The sequence below is a fragment of the Dipodomys merriami genome, unplaced genomic scaffold, assembly GCF_024711535.1.
Source record: "Dipodomys merriami isolate MVZ:Mamm:240054 unplaced genomic scaffold, mDipMer1.0.p SCAF_5, whole genome shotgun sequence".
NCBI lineage: Eukaryota > Metazoa > Chordata > Mammalia > Rodentia > Heteromyidae > Dipodomys > Dipodomys merriami.
The window spans coordinates 67,106,288-67,117,290 of record NW_027206068.1 but is presented as its reverse complement, the minus strand read 5'-3'; the positions used below and the strand labels follow the sequence as shown (position 1 = coordinate 67,117,290).

Below are 11,003 nucleotides of genomic sequence, written 5' to 3'. Positions count from 1 at the left end.
AGAATGGCCAGTGACATGGAGCCGTGGCTGCTCCTACCTGTGTAGCTCTCTGCTTTCTTGGTGACTCTGCCACCTCTGATCTTCCTAAGAGATCTCTCTTGCTCACCTTTATTTTTAAACTAGATTTTTCAAAGGGTCACCTGGCTCGTTAGGCTTCTAACAGGCTCTGCTGTCAGAAATTGAGGGAAAGAGACATGTTTCCTTAATTACAGAGAAAGTGGCTTCACCTGAGTCCTCTGGGGCTGCTCTCTGCCAACAAGCCATCTCTATTAAACCCCCAAGTAGATGTGCCTTGTAGTGCTTCCCAGCTCTAGCCAGAAGGTGGCAACAGCTCCCCTTATTTCTTCCTAAGGAATGAGAGGTTAGGACTTTGGAATCTCTCTCTCTCTCTCTCTCTCTCTCTCTCTCTCTCTCTCTCTCTCTCTCTCTCTCTCTCTCTCTCTCTCTCTCTCTCTGTTGTTGTTGTTGGTAGTGGGGCCTGAACTCTGGGCCTGGGCGCTGTCCCTCAGCTGTTCAGCTCAAGGCTAGCACTCTACCATTTGAGCCACAGCACCATTTCTGGTTTTCTGAGTGGTTTATTGGAGAGAAGAGTCTCATGGGCTTTCCTAGTTGGGCTGGCTTTGAACCGCAATCCTCAGATCTCAGCCTCCTGAGTAGCTAGGATTAAAGGTAAGAGCCACCAGCACCTGCTTTGGAATCTCTTTTTATGATGTATATATATATTTATGATATATATTAATTTATTTATTGTTAGTTGTGGGGTTTAACTAGGGCCTGGGCACTGTCCTTGAGCTCTTTTGCTCAAGGGTAGTACTCTACCACTTTGAGCCACAGCGCCACTTCTGGTTTTCTGGTGGTTAATTGGAGACAAGAGTTTCAAGGACTACCACCTGGGCTGGCTTCAGACCGTGATCTAGGACTATAGGCATGAGTCACCAGCACTGCCTATGAAAACTTTTATAAAGGAAGGATGTGCTCATAAAGTAGTCTTTCTACTTTAGCAATAAAATAATCTCAAAAGATCCCAGACAGGACAGTAGCATAAATGATAAACTGCTTCTGCTTCTTCTTCTTCTTTTTTTTTTTTTGTCAGTCGTAGGGCTTGAACTCTGGGCTTGGGCGCTGTCTGTGCGCTCTTCAGCTCAAGGTGAGCGCTCTACTGCTTGAGCCACAGCACCACTTCTGGTTTTCCAGTGGTTTATTGGCATTAAGAGTCTCACGGAATTTCCTGCCCAGGCTGGCTTTGAACCATGATCCTCAGATCTCAGCCTCCTGAGTAGTTAGGATTACAGGCATGAGCCACTGGCACCCAGCAAACTGCTTCTTAAAATCAGCATAGTTCTTAGACATCTGCCTGTCCTCACCCACTAAAAGATTTTCAGAGGAACAAAGTAATACCTAACATGTGAATGTACCATCACAAAGATAACACCTGGAGCCAGCTGATAAAGGCTCCTTTATATATAAGGTAGGAAAAACTATTTTCAAGATCTATTCCCTGCCAAAGAGGAATCAAAAAGAGGAAGGAAAAAAATCCTACAATTGGGGATTTTTTTTAAGAATAAATATCTCTCTCTAATCTAAACAGGATGGGCAATCTGGCTCTGTCCATCTCTTAGGCCTCTTTCCCACCACACACTGCCAGGTTTATCTTCCTGCCAGTCACCAACACCTGCTTTTCTCTAAATCTCATTTCACTGAGATGGTAATAAATGGTCACCTATCCAGGAAAGAACTCTGGCTAGTGTTGGGAATATCTGGCCTGTCAGTACTGAGGTTTGAACTCAGGGTCATGTACTTACTAGGTGGGTGTTGTACTACCTGAGCCATGCTTCCAGCTGGACTTTTTGCAAGTTGTTTTGGAGATGGATGGTAGCCAACTTTTCTTCCTTGGCGCACCTCAAAACCACAGTCCTCCAAATCTCAGCATCCTGCTAGTTAGGGTTATAATTGTGAGCCGCTGGCATCTGGCTCTGCCTTTTACTTTTCTTGGTGTCAGTTAACAGTTATCAAAACTTGGATGGTCCATTTATATCTTTATTGCCTGACTCTACTGGGATTAAAACTGTATGAATGGAACAACATTAGCTCACTGTTCTAGGTCCTAAAAAAGCACATGATTAGCTCTTATCAAAAATACCTGCTGAGTGATAGAAAAAACAGAATAGGTGAAGCCTATGTTAAAACACGTCAAAAGAGGCAGAAAATATAAAGAACTGACGATGACAGCTGGAATTCCGCTAACATAAGTTGATGTGAAGAGGTCTATTTATATTTGTGTATTTATAATTGATAATCTACCCAAACATATACATATCCACAAGCAAATATACATATATCTGTGTACTTAAAAATATAAACAGGGAAGCCAGACAGTGGCTCGTACCTGTAACCCTAGCTACTCAACGAGGCTGGATCTGAGGAAGGGGGTTCGAAGACAGCTGGGGCAAATTATCTCCAGTTAACCAGTAAAACGCCGGAACTGGAAGTGCGGCTCAAGTGGTTGAGTACCAGTTGTGTGAAATAAAACTACCTATACGCAAGGTTACTCGTAAATATTTCGTATAGTCCTTAAGTCTGCCTTTTCTCAGGAAACTGCCCACTGCACTCTCCCTCCCCTCCTCGGGGTACAGCGTTGAGTTCTGCGGATTCTCGGGGAGGGCACTGAGCTCGCCCTCCCTCTTTTATAAAAATGTATTCTTGTCGCTAGTTGATTGGCGGTCGCGCCCCAGATTTTATCTCTCATTGGCCTACCTTCCAGTCCATCACTTCCGTGCCCAAGCATTCTATTGGCCCTCTGTAACTGACCTCCGACTGCTGGCCAAGCTGGGACTGGAGGAGTTCCCCGGTGACGTCAAAGACGTGCCCCGCCCACATTCCGACACCTGGGCGGAGATTTCCCAGGGCTCTGCTTTTGTGGGCGGGGAGAATAGGAGAGAAAGACTTCTGATTGGGTTCTGCGGGACAGACAGGCATGTGATTGGTCACTGCCTTTGAGGGAGGTGGGGCCGCAGCTGGGTCCTACAGCGAAGCTGGGGAGCCCTGGGGAGTCTCAAAGTTTGTGTCTGGAGCGGCTTTGAGAAGGGATTTTCTTGGGATGCGTGCTGATCTGTTGCCTTCCCTTTGGATGCACATCCCGCGCTAATCCCTGCAGCCTCGGGTCGGAGCCCTTGCGAAGACTTGGGTCCTCCCGAAATCCTCAGGTCCTGTAGGCAGGCAGGGGACACCCGGGGAAAGAGATCCTAGCGTTTCCACGGCCGCCCCGGCCCTCCGCATCCTCCGCCCGGCCCGGCGCGGCCTCTTCTGCCCTCAGCACCCTCGGCCCCGCGGCTTCCACCCCCATGGAGGTGCTGGAGAGCGGGGAGCAGGGCGTCCTGCAGTGGGACCGCAAGCTGAGCGAGCTGTCGGAGCCTGGGGACCCCGAGGCTCTCATGTACCACACGGTGAGCCCTGGGCGGCGGCGGGGGCTGAGGGGTGTTGACGTGTGTGTGTGTGTGTGTGTGTGTGTGTGTGTGTGTGTGTGCGTGTGCGCGCGCGCGCGCGCGTGTGTTGTCATCGGAGTTGCAGCTTGAGATCTGGGGATATGGGGGTAGGATCCATCTGGAACAGGGGACCTGGTCCAGAAATGCAGCCACCTGGGGGAGGGAGAAGGGTCTAGTTGGTATTTGAGCGGTGCAAGTTGAACAGCTGGCGCCTTGAAACTTCCAGACGAGTGCCATTTTTGTATTCCTTTAGTAAATACTCTTCCCTGAAGTAGTTGTTGTTTAAAAAACTCTGTAATCTCATTTCCTATTGCTAACGGTACTGTAAGGAGGGGAAAGGGAGGTGTGTTTTGAGAATAATGCCTCTGCTTAGTTTGCTCTTTACAAAAATAGGTTCACGAACGGGTTTCAGTTCGACATGTCATTTTTGTTGAGTGCCACGCATCTTAATCAGTGGCACCCCTGCCACCGTGCTCCCCCACTTCCCCAACCCCACCCTTCCCCCTCGATTTAGTTCAGACTACTTTATTTCCTAAGAGCTTCTGTCTTTCTAGTTAAAGATGCCTTAGATTTCAGCCTAGTATCTTCTCAAAAACAAGGTATAAAAATCAATTTCAGAATGCTTCCTTAGGAACAGATAGCCTGCAATTGAGTACCAGCATGAATAGCTAATAAGCCTGCTCCAGGATTTGTCTTTTTACAAAATCGTTTCTTTACTATCCTTATGTAGTTTATAAAGAGGTTTCAATTCAATCTATCAGTGTGAGTACAATGCATCTTTTTTTTTTTTTTTCTTTTTTTTGGGTCCAGTCGTGGGGCCTGAACTCTGGGCCTGGGCGCTGTCCCTCAGCTCTTCAGCTCAAGGCTAGCGCTCTACCACTTGAGCCACAGCGCCACTTCCGGCTTTTTTCTTTTTTGCTTATGTGGTGCTAAGGAATCGAACCCAGGGCCTCATGCATGCAAGGCAAGCACTCTACCACTGAGCCACCTTCCCAGCCCCGCGTACAATGCATCTTGATCAGTGTCATCCTTTCCATAGTTCTCCCCATCTCTCCCAACCCCAAACACTCCCTCAGTTTAGTTTGCCTTGCTTTTTGTGGAAAGGTTGTTTTTTTTTTATTAGCCAAGCTAAAGTAGAATTTTCTTTCCATCTGTTTTATGTCTTTCTTCTTCCTCCTCTCTCCCTGATTACTTTCTGATTTCCATTTTAAACTGTATGCTGTGTCTGGGTGTGTTGGAAATCCTCCTCCACCTAGGAGGGAAGCCCCTTTGGCGTCTTAAACTGTAAGGCCAGGAGATCTGTTTCCTCAGTCTTCTGAGGAAAGGCCTGCAGACAAGTATGGAAAATCTGAGGTGGCTCTGTTTTTTCAGACTGACTTTCAGCAGGAAGGGGGGGTCAGCTCATGAGTTCCTAATTCTGGCTGTGTCCCCAAAGACATCACCCACCATGCACATTTCTCTGATGAGAGTTTTCAACTTTCTAGGATTAAATTTGCAGAAAGGGGATTTTGTTTCAGAAACCAGCATTGATAACATTACTTTGTTCAAGATCTCATTGAAGTTGGGGGGGGGGGGCGGAAGAGGCAGGAGGGAAAAGGGGAGGGAAGGGAGTGAAAAGAGGAGGCCTGGCTATTTTCTTTTGGGGTTCTTTCAATGGGTTACCACCAAGATATTCAAAACTTTTGCAAAATGGCCAGCAGGCTCCACCTCTGGGGTTTTGCTGCTAGCTGACTGTTATTTTGGGAAAAGGGATGGGGCCTCTGTACTGATTCTCACCCCAGCATTTGTGTAGCTGAGAAGGGTTTGTGTTTAAAAAAAAATGCAGTGTTCAGAGCTGAGAGGGTGTGGCAGTTCATGTTGGGGCAAAAGCCAGATGTTCAATGTAGTGATCATATGAGCTTTGCCCATGGAGCGGCTCGGAGGAGACCATGTGGGCTGCATTTGGATTGAGGGCCTAGATGTGCAGCCTGCCCTCTGAGGAGCTTGGAGCATATTAGCTCACAAATGGCTAGTGATGAGTGGGTGCTCCAGATTTTTTGGTAGACATGAGCTACATCTTAGTTCTTCTCTTTTGTTCTTCAACCTACTGATGCTTTACAAGGGGAAAATGTCTCATCCAGCAGCCATCATGCTCTTTGAGTTGATGGGATGGATTATGCACTGACACCCATGGGGCTGTTCCTGGGCTCAGTGTCTTGTACAGGAGATCACAGGTCAGAGTTGGAGATGCTACCTGTGCCTGTCATGAACTTCAGGACAAAGATCTTGGACTGGTTCTAACTAACAACTTCATCAAAAGTTGCAGGGGAGCAGACCTTGTATTCCTTAGGTTGTCTGTTGTGGCAAAGCACTGAATATAGGATTATTTTTCTTCTAATCCTTTTCTTAAAAAAAAAGGCAATTATGTTCTCTACTTAGACAAGTGTCTCATTCTGAGCTGTGCACTCGTAAATTGCCCCCCCCCCCCATTATTGCTGCTAGTATATGTGAACTGGTATGATAAGAATATATGTTAAAAGAAGCATTGGATTTAGTAACACAGACAACTGGATGGTATTCCTTTGAACTAAGGGGGATTTAGCAGAAATGTAAGCGTAGGTAACTTTACCCTCTGTTGTTTGACCTCTGTTGGGGGTTGAGGTGCAGAGCTGGTTATGACTGCCATTTATCCATGATGTAGAGATGGCCTGGCCTTTGGCTGAATCCCTGTGTGGAAAACAGTGGCCAGATTTTATTATGCATTTATTCAAAGATAGTTATGCTTTCAATTACTACTTGTTGACTATTTTAATATTTATTGACTGTTCTAAGCCCTTGGGATACATCGATGAACAAACTCAAACAAAAATTCCTGACCTTGCAAAGCCTACATGTGTGTGTAGGATGTGTGTGTGCACATGCACACACACATGTGTCCATGTAGGTATCTGAGTATGTGCACACTTGTAGGCATTAAGCAGGAAAACGTTTATAAACAGCAAGTGCGAAATGTAATAGAGAAGTAGCATATGTTATATGCTAGAACTGTGATAGAGAAAGTAAAAGTAGAAAAGCATATTGGGGATAGAGAATTCAGGACTGAGAAAAGGCGGAGGTAGTATTGAACTGTTGATCAGAGATAACTATCTGGGAAGAGATTTGAAGGAAGTGAGTGTTTAGCTGAGCAGAATGAAAAAGCCAGGGCAGAACTTGAGGTGAGCACACCTTGACATGAGCTGGTGCTAACTCTAAGTTCTTTCCATTCCTTTGTTTTGGTGAATGATTTTCCTTGTAAAGGAAAGGAGTCTTTTAGGAAAGACTCAGGAAAACTTTTCCGAGTGAGTGGATTGGGCATTGTCCAGGGCAAGGAGAGCCTGGGGGTTGGGGGTAGATTATAAGTTGAACAAATTGTTGCAGATGGAGTGTTTATCACCTGTGAGAGGGGGCCTCCAGCACACGCCTGACCCTCCCCCCACCCTATCGGAGGGCCCCAGTCCTTGGTTGGGGGCTCTACTGTTGCATCCTAAAATTTTTTAATACTTTTGAGATAGGGACCCCACATTCTATTTTGTGTTAGTTCCCACAGATTTATTGCTGGTCCAGCTGGGAGATATTATGTAGTGCTTAGTTAAAAAATATACATGCCTGGTTTATTTATATAAGCCTGATTTATTATATATACATATATATATACACATAAGCTTACATATCCATGTAAACCTGATTTATAATAAAATCAGGGTATATACATATATATATATATATACATACATACATACATACATACATACTGTTCATCTCTCTTAATGGGCCCAATGAGTGAGCCATTTGTTTTCTATTCTCATTTTATATGTAAGAAAACCAAAGCTTAATGCATTTAAGCATCTCAGCTTAGGCCCCAGAGCTGAGTGGTATCATGACCAGGGTTCGAATCCAGCAATATTGCCATATTGCTGTAGAATGGAAGAATCTCAATTTATAAGAAGTATCTAAGTGAGAAGAAAATGGGAGAGGAGACGGGGTATTGACACTGCCCAAGAGCAGCTAATGTTTAACTGAGGCTAACAATGGCCACCTCCACACCTTCTTAGCATGACCACTTCTAAACACTCCATTTAAGCAAATCTGTCACACATCAGACTTGAAAAAGTAGAGGAATGTTCCAGTTGCTGAAGACTGGGATTCTAATGCCTCTCAGATACCCTCTGTGATCCATCCCATCAGAGACAATGTTTATTCTCTTTTAGATAAACTTCTTGATCCAGAGAGACAAAGGCTTACAGGAGAGAGGTTTATAGTCTACAGAATAATGAAGGATAGAGCATGTAGATAGGGCAGTTGTGAACTTGTCATTATATAACACATTAGTAAAGCCATGGGCTTTCTCTTGAAGTCCTGGAGGTTGAAAGAAGATTGGGAGGCTCATCTAGGTACTGTATCATTTAGTATTGTCAAATGTTTACTTCCTGGATATGTTTAGAAATTGCAACTCAAAGGCAGCATCCAAAACTAGACAAGAGGCTGTTTTCACACGTGTATTCTTGGAGTCAAAGGGGTGGTGTGACAATGCTCTATTAAAACACAACACCTTAGCTGGGCACTGGTGGCTCACGCCATCTCAGAAGGCTCAGATCTGAAAATTGAGGTTTGAAGCCAGCCCAGGCAGGAAAGTCCGTGACATTCTTATCTCCAATAAACTATTCAGAAAAGACAGTGTGGCACTGTGGCTCAAGGGGTAAAATGCTAGCCTTGAGCAAAAGTAGCTCAGGGACAGTGCCTAGGCCCTGATTTCAAGCCCCAGTACTGGCACCAACAAACCCCATAAAACCCCCCAAAACCCCATAGCTCAACATCTTTCGAGTTGCTGTGGCCTTGGGTGAACATGGGGGAACTGGCGGTGATTGGCCATGGTGGATGGAAGTGGACAGTAGCTCTAGAGGGACACTATGGGTGATAAACCTTGTGATCTTGCTCACTCCTGATAGCCACACTTAGCCTCCTGGAAGATGATGATTTCTTTCAGTTTTTGCAATGATTATGTTCTTAAAAAAAAAAAAAAGCAACCATAAGATAGTCTTTGCCAAGATGACAGTTGCGGTTCTGCTTGTATTAAATGTGCTGTCTGTATACAGCCAGTTATTTGTAACATATTTGGTGGTTATGCTGTTCACATATATCTGATCATTTCTTAAACGGGAAATGGCTGATCTCAGATAGTGGTAGGCAGGGAGTGAAGGGCCTGTTCCGCCCGCTGGTATCTGAAGGGGAAGCATCTGGCTCCCACATCCCACACTGATTGCTAAGAAGGAGTTAGCTGATCTCTGGCTGAAGGGCTTCCTCTTCCTCCCAGTGGGCCCAGAGACTGATAGAGTTCCAGTGGGTTATTAAATCTGGGGGTTTGATGTTCCTGCTTGGGGTTATCTATTGTCTCCTGGCTAGGTTCCCAAGGGGGAATAGTTCCTCTTGGGCTGAGAATGTCATTGCTTATGGTCAGCTGACCTCTGCCAGCTGAATGAACACAGAGTTCTAGCAGGACATAGAGTTGTGAAGTACATGGGATTTGTCTTCCAGGCTTTCGTTTGACCTTTCCATAGCCTTGGGTCTCAGGCCCCTGGCATTCACTGTGATGTTCTCTTTTCATCTACCCCTTTTCAAGCTTTGCTTACATTGAAGTTTTGTATATCCTGGGTTACTCCTAAATGGACATTTATACTGAGCCATAATTACTCAAAGTCAAGAAGGTGAATTGCTAAATGAAAAATGAAAGGCACTAGCCAGGTAGTTGAAGAACATGGGGAATGGGAGGAGCACCCCCAGCACCCCTGTTACTCCATACACGTGACCCTTCCTCACAAGGCAGCCCTGCACCTATGTTGCTAAATTATGTTTGATTTAAGAAGTCCCATTGGCTTTGCCAGAAAACAAAAACAGAATAACATGAACAATAACAACAAAATCCCACCCCTGACTCCTTACTGTCTCTGAGATTGTTCTCAGGGTGTTGGGGAAATGACCCAGGCATAATCCTGAAAGGTGGGAGGACTGAACATAGTTTTATGTTACAATGTTCCATGGAAACAAGGAGCTTTGATGTGACAGTGACTCTTGCAGGCAAAACGAGGCATTATATCTACAATAATAATCAAATTTATTATATTTCTTGCAGATACAAGTATCCAAAACACTGACCCAGTTGGGCATATATGAGTCAATGATTACAAGCAACCTAGAAACATAGCCCCTTGTCTGGTTCAGTGATTCCTCTGTGTCCCCAGGGTCTTTGGTTTCATCCATCTGTGTTTTGGAGGATGGATGGATGGAGGAGGTGCAGATTCAAAAAGGACAGTATCTAGGGGAAGAACGGAGTTGTCTAGCCCTGTGTCTCTTTTTTTTTTTTTAGTGATGGAAGACATTTTTCTACCACTGAGCCACCTTCCCAGCCCATGGAAGACATTTTTCTTAGTAGTCCCCCAGCTGAGTTTATTTAGAGTTTTATTTGTAAATGGCCACCTGGCCATTTCTAAGCCAATAGCTAGAAGAGGACGTGGGATTTATATGATTTGTTTGATTAATCATTTGAAGGCGAAAGAAGTTGGAGACTCCCTCGGCAAGGCCATTAGCACAGTGATTTGAGTTGATAGTCCTTAGTCAAAAGATGTGGTTGTGCCGGGGTGGTTTAAGCATGTAATCCTAGCTACTCAGGAGGCTGAGATCTGAGGATTGCAGTTCAAAGCCAGCCTGGGCAGGAACATTCCTGAGACTCTTATCTCCAATAAACCACTAGAAAACCGGAAGTGGCACTGTGGCTCAAGCGGTACAACTCTTGCCTGGAGCTGAAGAGGTGCAGAGACAGCGCCCAGGCCCAGAGTTCAGAATTTAAGCCCCACGACTGACCAAAAAAAAAAAAAAAAAAAGAAAAAGAAAAAAAGAAAAAAAAGATGGGGTTGTTTCACAAACAAAGGTATGTTTGTTTCTCTGAAAGTTGAGCTGCCAACTAGAAAAAAAAAATACACAATAGTTAGTCCTAAGATCAGAAGAGCAACCCTGAATATTATATTTTCAAAGTGTTATGGACTTTATTTAGCTGTTCCTAGAATTGCCAAATGAAGGAAGGCAACAGGGCCTTCCTTCCTGAAATGCATGGAAGGGCTGTTCAGAGAGGTGTGGGCAAAGGTGGAGGATGGTTTTCTGACTCACTGACTAGGACATGGAGAATTAGCAATATTATCTGGACTCTCAGCATCAGGGTCAAATGCCAGGGCTGAAGGTATCTAGCTGAGCCTGTAATCTTGCTCACCATGCAAGACAAGAATGACTTGTTCTGTTTGGTCCACAGCAGGCTGAGAGCTGAATGCCAAATGGTTTTTTTTTTTTTTTACCCCCAAAGGAGTTATTTTTCTATTTGCGTGTGGCTGTTCAAATATTGATGAGGCCATGCATGCCGGTTTGTAACTTGAACTGCCTGTCACAGCTTGGTATGGTTCTAACTTATCTGTTGATGCTATAGGCATATGGCTCTAGACCTTTACTAGACATTTGGTA

The 11,003-nt window shown here is 44.9% G+C and overlaps 1 protein-coding gene across 1 annotated transcript in view; it reads left to right on the top strand.

Annotated features, from left to right (window-relative positions):
* Window positions 1–3,047: 3,047 nt before the first annotated feature.
* Creb3l2 (cAMP responsive element binding protein 3 like 2) overlaps window positions 3,048–11,003 on the top strand; it is a 112,272-nt gene continuing 104,316 nt past the window's right edge. Inside the window, exon 1 of the mRNA XM_069996862.1 lies at window positions 3,048–3,443. Coding sequence (XP_069852963.1) covers window positions 3,342–3,443 — 102 coding nt within the window. The 5' untranslated portion in view covers window positions 3,048–3,341. The remainder of the gene's footprint in view (window positions 3,444–11,003) is intronic.